This window comes from Stegodyphus dumicola, chromosome 3, assembly GCF_044657685.1.
Source record: "Stegodyphus dumicola isolate Sdum_Otavi_A_Nest chromosome 3, ASM4465768v1".
Taxonomy (NCBI): Eukaryota; Metazoa; Arthropoda; class Arachnida; order Araneae; family Eresidae; genus Stegodyphus; species Stegodyphus dumicola.
This window is the reverse complement of record NC_140770.1, coordinates 181,625,650-181,648,247: the sequence shown is the minus strand read 5'-3', so window position 1 is coordinate 181,648,247 and position 22,598 is coordinate 181,625,650. Positions and strand designations below refer to the sequence as shown.

General features: G+C 33.7%; 1 protein-coding gene across 3 annotated transcripts in view; it reads left to right on the top strand.

The window, feature by feature from the left end:
* The window catches only part of LOC118183122 (cubilin-like), a 501,423-nt gene that overhangs the window by 446,003 nt on the left and 32,822 nt on the right, over positions 1–22,598 (top strand). For all 3 annotated transcript variants that reach the window (XM_085813677.1, XM_085813678.1, XM_085813679.1), the window contains exons 10-11: positions 8,256–8,475; positions 11,253–11,470. In XM_085813677.1, the coding sequence (XP_085669803.1) occupies positions 8,256–8,475; positions 11,253–11,470 (438 nt within the window). The remainder of the gene's footprint in view (positions 1–8,255; positions 8,476–11,252; positions 11,471–22,598) is intronic.

The following is a 22,598-nucleotide window of genomic DNA, read 5'->3' as shown; positions in this document are numbered from 1 at the left end:
CGACCAATTGTCAGCCAGTCATACAATTGCAGAGAAGGGAAATATAAAATTAACAAAAATATATAGGAAGAGGAAGGCAATCAGTATCTGGTTTAACATTATTAAGACGCCTCTTTTCTTGGAAAACAACTACGTTTCTGTTAATCCAAAATTAGCTGATGAAACATTTTAAGTTATTTAGTTATAACAGCTCACCTGAAAATTTTTAATCCCTCCTCTACGCAGGGTGATTTCTGAAAATGAAGTGGAATTATACAAAACCAAATCTATATGTAATAATTTAATGTCCAGTAAACTAAAAGGATAATAACGAGATATATTTTACTGAAGTAAACGCAAAGAAAATGTAATAATATAAAATATGCTTACAGATTAACAGAGCATTGGAAGTACTCGTAGAATTATTCACCGTTTGGTCAAACGAAGAAACAAAAGATCGAAATTCAAAAGTAGACGCCACTGGTTGACAGCTTGGCGTCGTTGGCGAAACTAATCGGCAATGCCAAGTTTGAAATCACCCAAAAGATGAATTACAAGCAAGTAATTTTTAAATGTTATTTAAAATTCGAAAAGCAAACGGTAAGAAGAAAGGAAAAAACAAATGTTAGTCGTCATGGCCGAGGATGGATATTTTGATACGCTGCCGCTTGAAGTCTGCGTAGTTAGATAGATGGATGTCTAAACCACAAACTTCCAGACATAGCCGTTTCAAAAGATAATTTTATTCCATTATAATTCACATGAGATCATTTTTGTAGAAAATGCATTTATCCAATCATATTTAAATACGGTAAATTTTATATACACTGGTTTTAAAAGTCAAGACATAGTCATCATAGACTAAGCAACGCAGCGCGAGGTTTTAGCACAGTAGAAGGCAGGAGAAGGAATGACCTAGTTGTTTTGCAAAGAGTATTGATACCTAATAGATGCAAAAAGTACTCTAAGCTGTGATTCGTTAATTTTAGATTCAGTTACATTTCTCAAGCAGCGTTATTTAACATGGAAAGATCTCGAATTTGGGAGGACAGATGAATTTAGGCGGATAGCATAAAATCTAGAATCGTTAATTTTGAGGTAACCAATTATTTCTTAAAAAAGCCATAGTATTTTGTTGTATCCTACACAAAACACACACACACACACACATATATATATGTGATGTACCAGCTTTTGTCTGGAATAAATAGTTTCGTGAAGAATCATAGATGTAGTAGTAGCTTAAATTATCAGACCATAAGTTTAAAAAACAGGATCCATTTATTATATTTCAGGGAAAATAGCAATTACAAAAATCTGATCTCCGGAGTAAATAAAAAAGAATTACTAAAAACTTTTTGTATGAAGTTTACTGCATCGTGACATTAAAGAAAAGTCCCCGATATTCTTTTGCGAGTCCTTTTATAGCCTCTGGAATGGCGGAGCTTCCAAGAAATGACGTCAGCCAATCCAGTTCGCTTTAAATATTTCCAGAACATTCTATAACTTTACGTGTAGAAAAGGCGGGAAAAACAACTTGACTACAGGGCTGTGGATTTAATTCCACGTACTTTCAAATAAGAGAACGTCGCCATTAAAAATGAAAAGAACATACAGTTAGAATTTTATGTGCATTCTTGACTATGGAATTTTATTATTAAAAATATTCCTCCCATCTGAAAAGGCTTGAAGCCGGGCGCCCCGACCACAAGACATTCCAGATAGCAAAAATATTTTAAATAATTGCTTAATTTGTTTGAAGAACTCGCATCCAAAATTTGAGTTACAATAATATTAATCTTAAATAGACACTCTCACTATAACACAGTCAATAATAATATCAATATATAAAATTGTAAATAATATACCTTAATATGTTGACATTTATAGAAAATAAAGAAAAATAACATTATGCATGCAGTATTGGGAAAACATTTCTCGAGAACAGTTTCAGTTTTGGATCCAGGTCCTTAGAGATTGCTGCAAAACATTAGGAGCAGTTCGTATTTTACAAATCTTTCATTTCCAGTTCACCGTGGCTTTAATATTAAAAATATCTATTTGAGGTGAGGTATTCCTCTATTTTTTTCTTCATATCGTTGACAATTGCAATACTTGACTAATTTCTTAACATTTCCTTTTGACTTTTAGTTTGTTTACAGTATTTTATTTTGACTACTTATTCATATAAAACACTTATTTTCATAATAATCATTTTACACAATAATTTTACTCGTATTTTATCTTTTACTATCGACAATGACAATTATGTCATATACTACATTGTCGTTCAAACAACTTTCAACTTCAATAGTATTTTATAATTCCCATTAATGTCGTTGCCAAAAACTTTACGCATAAATACAAAGATACAAAACAACACACCAAAAACTTACAACACAAAAAATTCCAAAAGGAAGGTGTGTCTACCTATTGGTGATGTAGTTTAAAATTTTCTGGGTCTTGGTAGTGTCGTAGTCTGGAAACATGGACAATATCAGTAGGTTTCTTTGTGTGGTAATTCTTTTTATCAATTTCATAATTAACCTCAGATAATTTTTCGACTATTTGGTATGGTGCAGAATAGGGAGCTGTCAATCTACGTGTATTCGGAAATTCAAATTCATCGAATAAAACTAGATCACCAGGTTGAAAATCTACATCTACAAATTTTGTGTCATAATGTCTTTTATTCCTTTAATGATATTCAGTAGTTTTCTCTTTAGATAATTTTTTCGCTATGTCAGCCGGAGGGTACGTATTTTGATCTAGGGGAGAATCGAAAGGAAGTTTTCCGAGTAAAAGATATGCAGGAGTGAATTTAGTTACCGAATGAGGGGAATTATTATATTCACTAATAACTTGATCCAAAATTTTCGTCCATGGAATTTTCGATGATGTATAATTTACTTTACATCTTAAACGGGTTACTAGGGTTTGGTTCACAAGCTGTAATTTACTATTTGTCTGGGAGTGATGGGCAGTAGTTAGAAGTTGTTTTACATAATAATTTCTAAGAAATTTTTTTAATCTATTCCAGGTTAATGCGGCATTGCGGTCACTAAGGATTTTTTCGGGGACTTGAATTTGGAAAATTTGTTTCAAAATATTAGCATAAGTTTCTGTAGTTGCACTTTTAGATGGAAAAGCCCAGACATATCTTGTGGCATGATCGATCATAAGATGTAAATATTTTTTTTTAGAATTATAATAATTAAAATCGCTGACTGTATCACTAGAAAGACATTCAAAAGGTTTATCAGTTGGGGGTACTTCTTGCATAAATCCAAATTTTTTGGTTTTTACTTCCTTGTACGAATTGTAATCGCGAAAAGCTTCAGGCAGCATATTTCAACGAAAATATCCACTCTGACCGCTTTCGAATGCAATTTAACGATGTTTTTGCGTGATATCTGTACGTAAGGACAGAATAAAAGACTCTTTTTTTTCCAAAAAAAATAAAAAACTGCTTTAAAATGAATTCTGAAAAGAATCTTTCGTGGCGTCCGTACGAACGTATGTACGTACATATCTCGCATAACCTAAAAACGAGTAGCCTCAGAACGTTGAAATTTTGTATATAAGACTACTATAACATGTAGATGTGCACCTCGTATTTTGGTTTCAATCGGCCAAGCAAAACGTATATAAATATATTTATAAATATATCCACTCTGTTACCCGGCTCAGTGATCTCAGTTTCTTTACTCTTATATGCTTGTAAATTGTACATTTTTTGCTTTAAAAATGATTGAATTATGTTGTTTTTATCTTCCGATTAAGGGTTTTATGCCTTTAGTAAATCTGTATGCAATATTTTTAGAATTATCAACAATTTTAAAATTGCTTAACTGCCGCTAAGCCTAATTTGATGGCGGCCATTGCTCTTTTTTACATTTGAAACAGCTGAGTAGCGGATTTTTTGCCAATTTAGAAAAACTTAGCTTCGCAACAACAAAGATAACGCCTTCATTTATTATTTAAATCATGCTTAATCCTTTCTGGAATTTTTTCGAGGAAATAAGCGTTTAAGATTGACTTCGTAATTTTTAATACAAATATTTTGAGTTTTTATGTATTTTTGCCTTGTCGCGAAGTGAAAACTGAATTAATTGAATGAGAAATACTCAACCGTCTGTGAAAAAATGTTTCTTTTTTGTTTTGTTTGCTTAATTTCTTGTATACATAGTTCTAGCTTTATTATAGTATTTGAATAGAACATGTGGCAACGATTAGATAATTCTTTAAATGATATAACATTTGTGCATTCTGAGTTATAATATGAACGAAACATAATACTGTTAAGTAAACCTAGCGCCAGAGTGTCGCTATGGTAAACAAAGTGAATTTTAAAGAATGCATTTATTGTATTGTGGTTTATGCGCTGTCGGCGAAGTAGGTTTAATTCAATCTAATAAGTTTAAATGAAATGCAAGAAAAAATGCGTATAATTTAATATTCCCTACAAGGAAGTCATGTGGTGTACACATCAGATTTTTTTATGTGATGTTTCACTTCTATATTTGTAATAATAAAATTCCATAGTCAAGAATACACTTAAAATTCTAACTGTATGTTCTTTTACATTACTTGGATATTTCAAATTTTTAATACTTTCAATATTTTGGTTATCTGGGGTAACTTTACCCTTTATAATTTCATAACCTAGAAAGTTGATTTTATCTTTGGCAAAAACACATTTACTCTGGTTCAATTTAATACCTTTTTGAATAAATATTTCAAATAATTCACTCAAATGCTTTAGATGTTGTTCTTTGGAAGAAGAGTAAAGAATTATGTCATCAAAATAACTACAAGCAAATTGGATTTTATTTTTAGTGAGGATGCGTTTAATAACTCTGTTAAAGATAGCCGGTGCATTTTTGAAGCCAAAAAGTAGTCTTAGCCATTCATACAGTCCAAAATTTGTAATAAAATCCAATTTTTCGGTGTCATCAGGGTGAATAGGAATGTGCCAAAACCCTGATCTTAGATCTATTTTAGAAAAAAACATTTGCATTACTTAATTTGTCTAATAAAAAGTCTATCCGGTGTAGGGGTTGAGCATCAGTCTTTGCTAAAGCATTCAACGTACGATAATCAATACACATTCTGTTTTTTTTGCCCTCATCGCGTTTTAATACTAAAGTTACTGGGGATGCATAAGGACTACTACTTTCTTTAATAAGTCCATTTTTTAATAATTGATCAATTTGTCGTCTAATTTCTTCTTCTTCCTTAGGAGAAGTTCGATTAGGTCTTAAAGTGACAGGCAAATCAGAAGTCAAGTTAATTCGTTGTGGTTCAATGTTAATTTTACCTACATCATATTTATTATTGGAAAACACATTCTTATATTTATATAACAATTTAATTAATTCAGTGTTTTCTTTCTCCATACTCTCTGAATCTGTTGTTATTTCACTAGTTTGTTTTTTCACATCATTTTTTGACTTTTTAGTTTTACATTACTTTCATTATTTAAATTAACCCTTGTTACCTTAGACATCTTATCATCATTAAACTTCATAATATTAGACTTATTACTTCCATTAACTATTATACCTTTAGACACATTATTTTCATTAGATATATTATTTTCATCGACACTTATTACCTCAGAGATATTACTTCTAGGTTTTGTCTTAACTGATGGCATTACATTACTGTTTTTTTTTTTCAAGTACTTGATCAAGCTGTACATGCAAAGAAACTCTGTTATTTACATTCACAGAATTTGAAATGTTTTCATTTCTTTGAGTTACCACTAAATTACTACAATCAGTTTTTAATTCAAATAATTTACATTCATTTAAACCCAAAAGATTATAATCTAAATTAGTATCTAACACTAACAAGTTAATTAGTTTAATAATATTTCCAATTTTCATTTGTAATCTACACATTTTATCAATAGAAAAATTTCTTTTAGTTTGCCTAATTTTAATACCGTTTACCTTTTGAATTTTTAACTGTAAATCGTTTGCAGATTTTTTTTGAGATGATAGACAATGTCGCGCCAGTGTCCACGACACAGTGCACTGATCTGCAATGGGATAAAAATCCCTTAATTCTTAGTTGTCAAATTCCCGAAGAATCAGACCCCGAATTTTTGTTTTCCACATTAGAATTAGTTTCAGTTTTGTTGTTCTCATTTCTGAATGGGCAGATTTGAGCCCAGTGATAACAATTTGGTATCCCTTTTTTGGTACATATTCTACAAGGTGATGGGGCGATACCGTCAAAATTACTATTAGTATGGTGACTTACAACTTTCTTTCGTTGTTATTGCTGTTAAATTTATTTCCAATTTTTTGAAAACTATGTAATTAGATGGATTGGGTCGATTAGCAACAAACTGACGGTTATTATTTCGGAAATTAGCTTGTCTGAATTGTTGACTATTCCTATCTCTGTTATAATTTTGTGAATTTTCATCTTTAAATTCATGAATTTGTCGAAGTTTGTGGGCTTGTTCTAGCCAACTTCTCGGATCAGAGGGACTTTGAACAATCATCAAAGACTTTAAGTTCGTTGGAAAACCATCTGTCAAACCTTCTAAAATAATTGATTTATCCAAATTAAGCCGCTTACCCACTTCCATTTTCTTTCGAAAGTTCTCTGGCTTTATATTTTCAATTAGCGAAGTCGCCGAAAGTAGTTAAGGTGGGATCGATAAAGTTTTCTTTTAATATTTGTTCAAATTCTGAGTAAGTTTTTAGCTCATGGCAATTTTTAATATAGAGCCAGAGGGCTTTTCCCTTAATGTAACGAGAAATATTTTGAAGTTTCCAATTTTCGTCCTTATTTTGGCAGACTTTGCTAAAATAACCTAACCAAGAAATTATGTCACTGTCCTTAGAATCTTCAAATGGAATAATATTTAAATTTATTGTATTTTGATTCACGTTCAGTGAATCGTCAAAATTAACGGGTTCCTGATTTGTCGACATAACTGAAACTTTAAAATTTTCTTGAGAACAAAAACGTGCACTTTTCTCAAAATATTTTTACAATAGTTAAAATATTTTTTTTAAAACCAAAATCTCTTCGGAGTATTATCAACACTTCATAGAATAATAGACTTCAATAAAAATTTTGTATTTTAAAATTTTATGATTATCACTACACATTTCAGGATAATATCAAATCTTACTTAGAATGCTATTAATTAGAATAAGACTTGAAATTTAAATAAACTCGTAATTACTTAGTTCACACACTGAGAAAGAATAATTTCTTAAAATATGTCCTTACTTGGCTGTTGAGTACACTATTTAATCCTGCTCGTTTGTTTGCTGCTAAAAAAACACAGCATAAATGATTGAAATTCTTCAGCTTCTTTCCAGCAGACGATATCCAAATCATGTGGTTCTAACTATGAGACGCGCTCACTATTCGAAGACAAAGCTGTATCACCATTCACAATTCTTCAGTTGTAAAAAACAGACACAACTTGCACTTAAAAAGTTCTTTATCTTCCATTGGAGTTACTTTTCTTTTGGGTACATTCATCCTGCCGACTCCTTGTGATGTACCAGCTTTTGTCTGGAATAAATAGTTTAGTGAAGAATCATAGATGTAGTCGTAGCTTAAATTATCAGACGATAAGTTTAAAAAACAGGATCCATTTATTATATTTCAGGGAAGAAGCAATTACAAAAATCTGATCTTCGAAGTAAATAAAAAAGAATTACTAAAAACTTTTTGTATGAAGTTTACTGCATTTGTGGCATTAAAGAAAAGTCCCCGGTATTCTTTTGCGAGTCCTTTTATAGCCTCTGGAAAGGCGGAGCTTCCAAGAAATGACGTCAGCCAATCCAGTTCGCTTTAAATATTTCCAGAACATTCTATAACTGTACGTTAGAAAAGGCGAGAAAAACAACTTGACTACGTGGCTGTGAATTTAATTCCACGTACTTTTAAATAAGAGAACGTCGTGATTAAAAATGAAAAGAACATGCAGTTAGAATTTTAAGTGTATTCTTGACTATGGAATTTTATTATTACAAATATATATATATATATATATATAACTACATATATCGAACAAATATATGGAACGAAAATGAAAATAGATTATTTAAATAAATTGCATAGTACTCAATAATATTTAAATTACGCTTAATTCTTAGATTCTTAGTAAAGCTTAAACTAATTGGCACAATACATGTAGAAATAAATTTTAATTAAGTCATTCATATAAATTTGTTGATTTAGATTAATTTAGAAGTCAAATTTTGTTCGGCGTGTTATTGTATCTTAATTAATTTCAGATTACCAAGTGCCTGGTACTGCGTCCCCAAACGGATCGTGCCAGTTTTTTTACCGCAGCGAAAGCCAAAAAACGGGAGATTTCAACTCTCCCCACTATCCAGCCAATTACCCTTCCACCATGCAGTGTGAGTATTATTTTTTCGGGCTGACGGGAGAGCAAGTTAATTTAGTTTTCAATTACTTCAAGACTAAAATGGAAATTGAAGCCTATGGATACAAGTGAGTACTTATGCTAGTAATTTGTTTCCTAATATATTTCCGTAGGAAACGTAAAAACCAGTTTCTATGGAAAAATAACAGTCACAGAAATAACATTTTCCTTCTTAAGCATAAAATATAAGAATTTTGTCTAAACATTTAATTAGAATATTGTTTTTCTTGCCGATGTATGAAGTTGAAAGGAAATGTCATACATAAGAAACATTTAAAAACAATGGGCTTTCGCCCAAACCCTTTGTATAAAGCTTAAGAAAAGGTACAATGTGTAAAAACCTGAAACATTTGTAAAATAAATAATGTAATATAATAAAATTGATTTGATATATTGATATAATGGTAAACTATAGAATAATAAAAATTAACCGTCTATTGTTATACATTTACTGATATTCTTTTGACGGAGAAGATTATTAAGTTATAGTTAATAATAACTGTTACTAGCGAAACTATCATGACAAAAATATCCAAGCAAAACACTTCGCAGAAAAAACTGCAAGACGGGATACATCACCGTGCAAAATATTGTGGTAGAAAATAAAGCAACTTCCGGTTAAATGTCATCTACTCTACCTCTTATTTCTCCCCTCAATAAGGAATTTTCTATTACCAGGCTCCACATGAAACTCTTTGCATGACTGGGAAGTATTGCTCTGGCAATAAAAACCAGTACAAAACAGTATATCTCAGTCATCTGAAAAGCATAATTTCAAAAATTAATCTCGCACAAAATAAAGACAAAAATAAATCTCGCACGACGGTTATGTTGCAGACATATGGCTTAAAAGTTTCGAAGTTTCAAATGTTTTTTTCCCATGAAAAACTATGAATACGTTTTCATAAAAGGTAAATAAAATACTAGTTATTCATCTATATGTTTAAAAATCTGTTACCTATTACTACGTGCTTTTAATCTCCACTGAATTTCCTATTTTGAACGTTCAAGTTTTCTTCCTGATGTTTAAGTTAAACGTTTTAGTGATATTATACGAGAAAAATATTCCGTATGCTTTTTCGCATATTCAAGCCAGTGAATACGCAAATGAAGCCCTAGAAATTCGAGTATATTTGTCTATGATGTTTCTAATGTGATTATATACTTTTACCACAAACTTTTGTATGCCTCATAATTCAAAAGTTTTGTCGCTGCATTTCTGGCTTAATATTGAAAACACAAATGTTTATGATAAAAACTGGTTTTATTGTTTTTCAAAATATTCTCCATGAAGATTAATACACATTTTCATAAGTTTGAACCAATTTTCAAAGCAACTTTTCCACTCCGAATGAGATAACTCCAAAACATTCGTTTTGAATGCATCAATCGCTTCTTCGGTTGTCGCAAATCGCTGACCATGTAATTTATTTTTGATGAGCAGGAATAAAGTTCTTTGGGTGCCAAATCAGGGCTGTACGGCGGATGATTCATCAGTTCGATATTTTGGACTGTCGATAATTCCTTTGTTTGGGCCGATGTGTGAGAGTTCGCATTTTCATGATGAAGAATGATTTGCCTTTTTTAATTGTTAGGTAGCGAGAAGGTAGCGCCATCCGTCAGCAAAAATATTAAAGAAATAGAAAAATTATGTTTATAGCATTTCAAAAGAGTTAGGAAGGATTGTATCGATTTAAAGTCATCAACTAAACAAGATAAATCTTTGTAAATGTGAAAAACTTTCCAGAAAATCCAATCAACCAATTAAAGAAGCTCTCTGAGTAATTTTTGCAGATCCAAAAGGAAAATTATAATTAAATTTCCAGCTATGATTAGCTATCGAAGACTTGTTAATTTCACCTCTTCGACCGTTAGATTCGAACGATTCATATGAAACTTTAACGTTCTTTTAAATATGGCCGATACACCACAAACCACATGACACGATATGCTATAAATTCATCTAGCATTATATTCAGAAATGGAATCTTTTAGAATCGAAACAACGGATTTTATTGATAGGCGAGAAATGACTTGAAAATTGAGCTTCTGGAGAATCCACGCGCTTTTATAACTGACTGAACGATGAAATGGAAGGATGACAAGGTTATTAATGTTATTTCTAATAGTGGAATATGTTTTTTTGATGGTAAGCTGAAAATTTTTAAAGGTTCTCTCAATGACCACGGAAGAAAACCCTCAGTTAGTGGTAGCTGATACCAGATAACTGAGTTCATTAATAAGCAAAAGTTCTGAGGAATAATCTTTGAGGGCGTGATATACATAATAGTATAAAGAAGCCATTTTTTGCTTACCCGGGTGACATGACTTAAGCATAGGGCGATAAATTTCATCCCTCTCTACTAGATACTAGTAATGAACAGCAAGACTCGGCACTCCGTAAGTAAATTTTTCAGGTTTATAATTTCAAAAGTCCTGAAGAAGAATGTTTGATTTAAACTTCGAAACTATAATCCTGCAAATTTACATATGCTAAACCATATTCGTATTGCTCATGACTTTAATTTTTGTTCTTTGGCGTGTTCTTTAATTTAATTTAATTCTGTGTGGCAATCACAATTTTAAACAATTAACAAGTGAATTAAGACTTTAAATACAGGAATTTTTAATTAATTATTTTTATTTATTTAATTAGTTAGTTTGTATCAAAGGTATTTTATCTTTGTGAAATATCGCTGAATATTATGTTCTGTGTGCAGCGAGATATGTCAGGAAAATTAGCTAGACATCTGCGAAGTATATGACAAAATGCAGGAAGTAAATGTTTTGTATCTTAGGTACTTGAAATTTGTGAATCATTGCTGAATTTTATTTCTCTATGCAGCGAGATATGCCAGGAAGACTGGTTAGAAATCTACGAAGTCTACCCTTCTGGCCGCGAAAGGAAGTTGGGCCGGTATTGCGGACGCACCGCTCCAGGACCTATCATGTCTGAAGTCGGAGTGGACGCAATGAAAGTCATTTTGCACACAGATGACAAGGGAGTAGCATCGGGATTCACAGCCACCTATGAGTTCTTTCCCGCAGTCACGCGATATGTTGGTAAGTCATTATTTACTGATTGACAAGTTAAATTCCGAAGAAAATTGGTGTATGAGAAATAATTTTTAGATTCAAAGTGTATACTGAGTTGTTGCGTAATTATATACATATTTTTAAATATTTTAGTTTTCTTTAGTTTAGTTTTCTGTGGCGGGAAATTAACTTGATTTTATCACTTAGCTTTATAGGTAATACACGTAATTACTTTAGGTTCTTCAAGATCTAGGTTTAAGCAACTACCTGTTTACAAACGCATGAACAAGCCAAATGAAAATTTTATATTAAAATGGAGCTATTTATTTTGTAGATTAATATCAAATAATTACAAAATAAGACTTAAATTACTCTCGATTGATCTGCACTACCTCTAAATTCGTAAATCACCTACCACCAGTAGATCTACTATCTATGTTATGAAGCGAAGCGGGATTTAGTTTTCAGTAAGTTAGAGGTGACGAAATTCGGTCTGCTTCTGAAATCCTGAATTCCCTCCAAAACTACGTGTATGTGGTATTTTGTTTAATATAATTCCAGAATGACCCTCCCAATTTATAACCTTTCATCTAATATATATACTCCATTAAATGACTGGACAGATTTCAAAATGCATTTCCGTGTACATAAAGATATCATGAGTAATATTTTTAACGTATATATACGGCTTAAGTTATTTAGCGTTCTTTAAATTTGTTGTGAGATAAAGAATTCAGAGGTTCAGTTAGACCAAGAATAAAGGTTTATTTAGATATCATAGGAACAGATGCGTTCAACATAAAAGGTTTGGCGAAATAAAGCTGCTAACAGCAACTACAGCTCCTAAGCTTATTTGCAACAGTTTACCTAACTACACTGGAACTAGACATACTCTGGAAATAAAGACTAACTGCATCCTTATTTATACAAGCATAGCTCACTGAATTCAGCAGTCAGTATTGGTTAATTTCACGGACTTGGATCTGAGCTATACCTGGTTTACATACAGCTTTAAAATATGAAATAATACTATTAGCTTAGAAGATACTGAGTCTGCAACTATATTCAGAACAACATTGGCATGATTTTATGATGTGAGAGGAAATCCGAACTTGCGTCAAGAGATATAAAATAGGGTTGAGTCAAGACCGAAATGCTAGTAAAATCTGAAAATAATTGTTACATCTTCAATAAGATAATTTTTATAATAAATGCCATCCTCAGGTGAAGAATAAAATGACGTCTTCCATATACATGATAAACATTTATATAAGCTATAAAGTAGTTGAACAACAGAGTAGAAACATGATATTAAACAGCGCTTAGCACGTCTCGCCTACATGCGGATACTCACCATTGACGTTGGCTAACTACATAGAAAAGTATTACGCAGCAGAGAACTTGCTTATCATGCGCATGCGCTAGGGGAATCAACGGCGGTTGCCATCCTCAAGTTTACAAATATCTAATTACTATTTAAAAATTTAAATCTCAGTTGATACTTCTGACTAGCAGTTTCGTATAATGATAACGAATGAATTTCTGAATCCGATGTTCTGATATTTTATTTTGATTTTATATAGCATTATATTACATTTTAATTCAGATTTTAAGCGAAGTTTTTATATATTATTAAAAATTAGGAGCATTTTTACCAACCAACAAAAGGACACTACAGTGGTACCTTGATTTACATTGCTTTGAAATACATCCAACTTGGAGTGTGTTCATATTTAGACGCGAAGAACTTTGTTTGGGATACTCCATCTGTTTTCGATTTCAATGAGTCGAGAGTGCTAGCTCTACTTTTACTTAGGCTTTCAAGACAATGCTAAGACTGTCCATGAGCTACTCCTATTGCTACTATTCAGTTAATTAACAAAAGTAAACTCTAAATTTTCACGTGATTATATATTTTTTGCATATAGGTTAACGATGAGTTTTAAGAAATTTAAGGAGAAGATTCAGCCACAAAGAATGTGGTTAGGGAAGAGGTGTAAAAAGAGATCTTTAAAAAGTATGAAGGGGGTGTGCATTGAATACTGCATACTATATAATGAGAATGACGATATCTATGATTGTTGAAATCAAAGACACTATTAGACGCCATCGTTGCGTAAATAGTGAAATTGGTTACCAAACAAACCTCAGAGACTTTAGATTATGTTTAGCAATTGCTTTTGATCTAGATGACAGAAAAAATGTTTATGTACAGTATTTCATTAATGTACGGCATGTTGTTAACCAACTGCACTTGTATTTTAGTATTAAACAGTGTTATAATTATTACAATAGGATCCCTTTTCTAAGAACGAATTAATTACCGTATTTGCCGGTTTATAAGATGCACTTTGTTTCATTGAAAATAGGTCTGAAAAACGGGGTGCGTATACACCGATACTGCGTCTTTATACGTCGATACGTCGCTTGTGAATGGATTAAAGTTTCGTGAGATGCTGTAAAAACAGAAATGGTTAAATCATTTAAGGAGTCTGGCATTAGTAATGCACGGGATGGTACAGAGGACAATTTGTGGATGAGGACTCAGATGTTGATTTAGAAGTGGTTTCAAGTGACTCTTCATTTAGCTATTGAGATGAGTGTCTGGGTTTTGACGAAGGAGATTAAAAGGTGTTCTTTCCCAGACTGATTGGGTGTTTTCGGAAAGTATTACTTTGTATTTAAAATACTGTCTAAATTCATTATAATGATCAGTGATAAAGTTTCATCTGTTAGCAATTAATTAGTTCCTTTATTAAAAATACATTCCGTCAAAAATTAATTGTTAAATACTTACTTTATTCAGAAACATTACCGTCAACATTACTGCTCAAAAACATTACAGTTCAAAAAATTATCGTTCTGAAAAAAAAAAAAAAAAAAAAAAAAAAAGAAAAAAAACTGTTGTTGCCAATCGGGAAAATACATTTTAAATAAAATTAATACGTTGCGTTTACATTCGGGCATCCTGACTTAGTTACGACCTCGGAACATTAAGAACTTATATTTAAAAAAATTAAATCTGTAATATTAATGTTTATAGTTCGATAGTCTTTAGCTGTCATATAGATTCACCGTCGTTTTCTATTCTTTTTCCGTGTCCTAGTTTTAGCAATATGCGGCGTGTTGTTATCGTTATCCCCAGTAACACTAATGTCATCACCATCATCACCGTCTTCTTCTGATTCAGCTTGACACTGCCATGACTTTAATTGGCTCACATGAGCTGTCGTACTAAAGAAATGTCCTTTCACCTTCTCTTCTAATTGAGTCACTCTATAGGTATCACTTGGTAAAACTTCTGTAACTACTAAAGGTCCTCGATACTTTTGTTGTGTTTTGGTTGATTCTCCAGTTGATTTAGGTACTCTTCTCATAACTACTATTTCTCCTGTAAGATTACTGGATTCTCCCATTCATCTGCGTCTTCATCTGTAATCATCCTCATCAATCCGTCGTTAAATTTTGGTGAATAACCGTGAAGCATTTCGAAAGGAGTTTTATTTGTAGTCTTATTTATCATATTGTTTAGATTTCTTTCGCATTCCTTAATCTTTTTGTCCCAGTCTCTCTGATTCGGATTTTCCATACTCGTTTTAATCGTAGCCAAAATTGTTCGATTTGCTCTTTGCACCATTCCATTACCACTTGGATGTTGAGTTGAATTGAGTGTATGACTGATTCCATTATTTTGACAGTACTCTCGAAATTCCTTCGCTGTGATACATGTTCCTCTATCGCTGATATGTTTTTCTGGTAACCCAAATTCATCTACAAAACTCTTCAATGCAACTAACACATACTTGGTTGCAGTACTTTTTATAGAATATAAGCGTATAAATCTCTTAAAATTATCAATTATTACAAATAATTATGTATTTCCTCTTGAACTTTTTACGAATGGTCCTAAATGATCTATATGTATAATTGCAAAAGGTCTTCTACCAGGTCTAATTGGATGCAGTACTCCTTGTTTCTTACCACTAGGCATTTTATTTACTAGGCATTCGAAACACATCGAAATGTGACGCATAACATATCGTTTCATTACTTTAAACCAGTATGATTCTTTGATTTTGGCAACAGTTCTGTCTGCTGAAAAATGTCCCAAAAGATCGTGAAATTTTACTACAATACCTTTTCTCATCGATTTAGGTATGACATATAACAATTTCTCCTTTTCCTGATCTTTCACTTTACGAAACAATCGATTATTCTTCAAGACGTTGTAGGGTTTATATTTATTTTAACTAACATTTATTTTAAGTTTAAACTATCTTTCCTGTCAAGCCTTACTTTCCCCTGGAACTGCCAATGCCAGAGTATGTAAATTTTAGTAGAACGCGCAAGGATTCAAATTATCAGCGGAAGTATCCTGAGTTAAATAGAAAGGAAACGAGTTCGAGGTGTGCTGTTCTTACTTCACGAGCGCGGAGGTAGTTAGCCAGAAATTGAAGAACCCCGCGTTTCGGCCTGTGTACTTGCATGGAAGAATTGTTAATCGTTCAACGTGATCTTCAAGTTTGCTGAATTAGCAGCGGTATTGTAAAACGCGGTGAGGTTAGTTACTTTTAGAGAGCCTCGTAGTTAGAGTCTTGTCTTTAGTTTCTTTTCAGGTTATTATTTTTATTTTACCGCCGAGTTGGCGTAGTTTGTGAGCGTCAAGAGAACGCACTTGTAATTTATTACGTTGAATAAAAAGGGACTTAAACCCTTAACAAGACTCTGTCATTTATCCAGTTTCAACAGTCACCTCTTGGTTGCGTGCAAGTTGGAGGCGCGCAACGCTACATTGGCGCCCGAGCACTTATCGAACTGAAATGGCCGAAAATCGGATGGAAACCGCTGGAATACACCAAGAAATGACAAGCCAATTGGAAGGATTTGGATACCTGGTCCAGACTTTGAGAGCGTCAATCAAGCCAAACGTCAATTTCGACGGAAAAAATTCGGTGGTGATATTTCTAGAAGGCCTAGAAAATCACTTTCAGCTCTACCCTGTGCCTGAAAGACAAAAAGTTGCCATCGCCACATCCGCACTAAGAGGACAGGCCGCGCTATGGTGGAAATATATAGGCAAATTTTTATTAGGGGAATTTGGAACATATACATTTGAAAATTTCAAAAAATCGTTAGTAAAGGCCTTCCCCATAGTGAAAGATCGAGCAAGGCTGGAAGCCGAACTATATAGTTTCTATCAACGGGATATAGAAAAATTGACGGACTTTATTCTACGAAAAATTAAGCTGACGGATATGCTGTATGGGAAGAAACCCGATGCGGGGATTATTGAAATAATCTTACCAAGATTGTTACCCGCTGTTCAAGACTACTTCGAAATTAGAAACCCAAGCACATTGCAGGAGCTCTTCGAATTGGCGGTGAAGTTTCAAAATCGCAGAATAGAGGAAAAAGCTAGAGGGGCAACGTATTCTCAAAGTACCCGAAGGAAATCTTCAAATGAGGAAACCAGAAATGGAAATCGCTCTTATGGGGGAAAGACCTATCAAGCTAACTCATCGAACCTCGAAGGTCAAGTCCCAAAAAGAAAATTCGAAAATAAACACCCGCGTACCCAGAAGGCACAAATTGAAAGGAAAGCTTTAAACGAGTAGAGGGGCCTGTGAAAGGGAGGGTCCAGACCCCGGAAGTTTTAAAAAAAACCCTCAAAAAGACATTTAAATACGGTCATCGTAAAAAACTCACATCTACCAATTATACAAGTCCTGGTTGGCGATGTACCAGTAGAAGCCCTCATCGATACAGGAGCAGAAGGAAATTTTATGAGCGAAAATTTCTTCAAAAAGAATTTTTATAGGGTACGATTATATAAAACCAAAAATACGGAAATTATAGCGGCGCAAGGAAAAACATGTCACTGCATCGGGAAATTATCATTAAACATACAGGTAAAAGACGAAAGCCTCAAAGTATTAATTTTTGTAGTGAAGAATCTGCAAAATCCTCTTATTTTAGGTATGGACTTTTTAAGGGCCGCGAGGGCCACGCTGAATTTTCAAGACAGTTCCGTGGTGCTGGAGATGGACCAGAGGGTGGTGGAACCTGTGGAGAAACCGCAAGTGGACCTTAGCCATCTGAATGACCATGAAAGGCAAGCAATACAGCAAGTGGTGAGTAATTTTTCTAACTTGTTTTCAGAAAAGCCGGGAAATTGTCAAATAGTTACGCATAAGATACAATTAACTGCCGAAAAACCTTGTAGGACTAAACCTTACCGTTATGACAAACAAAAAGACGTAATCATCGAAGAACATATTCAGGAGATGTTAAAGAATAAAATAATAACGCCCATAAATAGTAAGTACGCGAGTCCAATCGTACTATGTAGGAAAAAGAACGAGTTTCCTCCTTCGGATAAAAGGGCTTGGAGGTTTGCTATCGATTATAGAAAACTAAATAGCATAACTAAATTCCCAGTTTACCCTTTGCCGGTTATAGACGAGATCATTAGACAGATCAAATCGACGAGATATATGTCTACTTTGGACTTAACGTCTGGCTACTATCAAATAGCTATGAGACCCGAAGACATACATAAAACCGCGTTTATAACAAAATCGGACACTTATGCATTTTTACGCATGCCCTTTGGGTTGTGTCATCAACATTCCAGAGAGCTATGGACATTGTTCTAAAGCCTGTCCTAGGAAAATCAACTTAAATTTATCTAGATGATATAATTATAACGAGTAGTACGTTGGAACAACACATTAATGATCTAGAACAAGTTTTTAAATTATTAAAAGAGGCCGGTCTTACAATTAACGCCTCAAAATGCAAGTTCACAACTAAAGAACTTAAATATCTCGGTTATAAAATTTCGCAAAAGGGTATAGAATTGCAAGATTCAAAAATTAAAGCCATCAAGAATTTCCCACCGCCCAACACCGCCAAGAAACTTTCTTCTTTCCTTGGGTTATGTTCTTACTATCGGTCTTTCATAAAAGATTTCGCTAATATTGTTGAACCACTCTTAGTAATCAAAAGAAAGAGAGGTAAATTTACATGGACAGCGGAAGCAAATACAGCATTTGAAAGATTAAAAGAAGCGCTCATCAATGCCCCTGTTTTAAAATTCCCGGAGGTGGACGAAAACCTGGAAATTGCAGCAGATGCGTCAGACTATGCGGTGGGTGCGGTTCTTATGCAAAATAGCCATCCTCTGGCATTTTTTAGTAAAACGTTGAATCAGACACAAAGGAATTATACAGCTACAGAAAGAGAAACATTAGCCGTATTAATGGCTGTACACAAATTTCGAGTTTATATCGGCAAAGCGCCAGTAACAGTCTTTTCGGATCATGCGGCGGTTGGTAGACTTTACTCGGGAAAAAACCTAACGCCCAGGTTAATAAGATGGGCTTTAAAACTCCAAGAATATAATATCACAATAAAATATAAACCGGGTAAGGAAAACAATGTAGCTGACGAACTTTCTCGTATAAAACTGGACGATGAAGGAAATGAACTTAAATGCGCTGTGTTGACTTCAAAGATTTTAGATTCTAGAGATACGATTATCACTGAACTGAAAGCTGATCCTGAATTTGGAAATATCTATGCATATTTGAAAGACCCAGAAAGCTTTGAGCACACAGATATCGATGCGATAAGAAATAGAGCAGAAAACTATGAAATAATAGATAATTTATTATTTTATACGAAAACAACAAACGAAAATCTTGAGTACAAACCAGTCATCCGAGCCTCGCTTCGATTAAGCATTTTGAAGGAATTACACGACGCGAAAACAGCCGGTCATTTAGGGGTCAGAAAGACTTTAAAAAGGGTACGCGAGGCGGTATATTTCCCGCAATTATACAAAATAGTAACGGCGTATGTCAGGTCCTGCAATCAATGTCAGTTAATAAATCATATTAATTACAGCCCGGCCGGGTACTTAAATAGCATTCGCACTACATTTCCGAATGAAATTTTAGGCATAGATCTTCTTGGTCCCCTGCCCCAGAGCGAGTTAAATAAAAATCGTTTTCTTTTAGTAATAGTAGATCATTTTTCAAAATGGACAGAAATTGTTCCACTTAAACGCGCGTCAGCCAAAACAGTCGCAGATGCATTCTTACACAGATACATTTTAAAATACGGTGCACCGATAAAAGTCATTAGCGATAACGGAAAACAATTCATTAGTCAAATATTTGAAAACATATGCACTGGACTTGGCATACGCCATATCAAAATGGTTCCGTATAGACCACAGGCAAACATAGCAGAAAGAGTGAATAAAAACATAGTGAAAATAATTCGCAGTTACGTGAGCACACATCACAAGCACTGGGATGGCTACATAAATGAATTAGCTTATGCTTTAAGAACGGCAAATCACGATACTACGGGAAAAACCCCAGCAGAATTATTTTTAGGCCGAAAGTTAATTACGCCTTTAGATAAATCATTCTTTGTGCAACAAAGAGAGCAAGAGTTTAAACAGAAAGATGTGCAAAAACTTATTGATTAGGCGCTTAAGAGGTCGGATACGGCAAGAAATAAGCAAAAAGCATATTATGATAGAAAACGCCGTGAGGCAGATTTTAAAGTTGGGGATAAAGTATTGAAGCGGAAATTTACTTTTTCAAGTGCCCCAGACAATTTTACGGCAAAGCTAGCTTCAAAATTTGAAGGCTCCTATGTAATTCGGGAAATCAAATGAGTCGTATTATACCTTAAAAACGAGAGAAGGGAGATCTGTAAACCAAGTCCCGACCAGGTGAAAAAATACTATAATCCAAATGATTTTGAAATCCTTAAAAGTTTCTTGCATGACTCAAGTCTAAACGAAGTAGAAGGTCCAGAAATAACAACAACTGTTCCACCACCCAAGAAGCAGAGAACTGAAGAGAGACCTAACCTTTCTACAACCCGGACGACGGTACCAAAAAGAAAAAAGAAAAACTTTCAAAGTCCAGCATTCAAGAAAAACAAGAAGGCAGATGCACCGCGTAAAGAAACCGTGGTAAAGAGAAAAACACCACCTACAACGTATCGCAGGAGAAATTATACATCAAGGAGAACGCTCCCAGGGCCAGAGAGTCAGGTGCCAGCAAGGCCGCCGTTCCGGAAACTGAAACGGCAGCAGGAGGAACAAAAATACCAGGAACAACAGAAGAAATTCAAGAAGGACTCCAGACCGGAGGACGTCAAGACCAGCCGTCCCATGGAAAAACGGAAACGACAACAACCCGACGATTACTCCGCCAAGAGGCCAGCATGCAGAAGACGCAAAAGAAAAACTAATGTGGACGACACTCGGAGGTCAGTAAGAAGTTTGACGTCCATGAAACCTATAACTTGGGAACAATATTGCCAGAAAAGAATGACGGAGTTTCAATCATCGAAAACTCAAAAATAAGTTAAAATTTTCTATAAATTTTTTTTCTATTTTGTTCCGAAACGTTATGCATAAGTACGAAGTTCTATGTTTTGACGAAAGTCAATATGTCTCAGTTGAGACTTAGTTTTGTTTTACTTTATTTAGCTAAGGCAAAAGTATTATATTCTTTAAGTATTAAAGCTAAGAACAAGCATTTTCTGTTGGTCGAAAGACTAATTCTGTTATGTTAAAGCCAAAAATGTGGCCGAAGACAAAAAATAACTTCGTATTCTTGTATTAATAAGAATTTTAGTTTCAGTGCCGCCAGCTTGGCGAAGAATGAGTAAAGTAAAAATTTATTTTCTCTTATTCATTTTATGGTAAATTGTAAAAATTATATGTATTAAAATTTTGTAAATGTACGTAAATACTTGAATGTTATGTAAAAGTAGAATTTAGTCTAGAAGCATAAAAATTTTAGATGCTAAAAGTGAAATGCTCAAAAGCAATGAATTTAAAATTTAAGTAATAAACTGTAGATAAAGTCATGCTTTAGAGCGAAAGCCTGTATGTTTAAAGATGAATGAGGGGGAAGTTAGAATGAATGTGTTTTGTAGGGTTCTCCACCTACACCACACTACCTTCTAAGAATGTTAATGTAGCTCATCGAGTTGTAGAATGTCGAGTAAGGTGTGTCTATTTGGTCGTTGAATTCTAACAAATCATGGTGGTTAAGGGGAAGTGTTGTAAGAATATTCCCGTTTGACACCACACATGGTGGAGAGCCAGGGTAAAGTTAAATTAATGCTTGAAAAATTGAATGAATGTGAATTAAGCAATAACTAAGGAAAACGAATCGTTTAAAAACAAAAATTTATTGTGTCAAGAAAGTGTAAATTATAATGTATTTAGAAAGATACTGATACTTATTCCTTCCAGATGCTGGAAGGAAAAGCACAAGATTGATTGATGAAGTCCAGGAAAAGTTGCTGTAAGAAGAGAGAGTTATAAGTATCCACAGAAATTTAGTATACAATTTGTTACATAAGACTTTTATTGTGTAAACGAGGTTCTCGAGAGTTAGTTCAGAATTATAGGTCGTTTGTAGGACCTGCTTCCAAGTTTTCCAAATTCTGGCAGCGGCAAATGTAGGGTTTATATTTATTTTAACTAACATTTGTTTTAAGTTTAAACTATCTTTCCTGTCAAGCCTTACTTTCGCCTGGAATTGCCAATGCCAGAGTATGTAAATTTTAGTAGAACGCGCAAGGATTCAAATTATCAGCGGAAGTATCCTGAGTTAAATAGAAAGGAAACGAGTTCGAGGTGTGCTGTTCTTACTTCACGAGCGCGGAGGTAGTTAGCCAGAAATTGAAGAACCCCGCGTTTCGGCCTGTGTACTTGCATGGAAGAATTGTTAATCGTTCAACGTGATCTTCAAGTTTGCTGAATTAGCAGCGGTATTGTAAAACGCGGTGAGGTTAGTTACTTTTAGAGAGCCTCGTAGTTAGAGTCTTGTCTTTAGTTTCTTTTCAGGTTATTATTTTTATTTTACCGCCGAGTTGGCGTAGTTTGTGAGCGTCAAGAGAACGCACTTGTAATTTATTACATTGAATAAAAAGGGACTTAATCCCTTAACAAGACTCTGTCATTTATCCAGTTTCAACAGTCACCTCTTGGTTGCGTGCAAGTTGGAGGCGCGCTACGCTACAACGTAATTTTCAGTTACATATTTCTCTGCATTCGTTTTATCATTTATCTTTTTCTTTAAAATGTCTATTAATTTGCGTAATTCTGGATCTG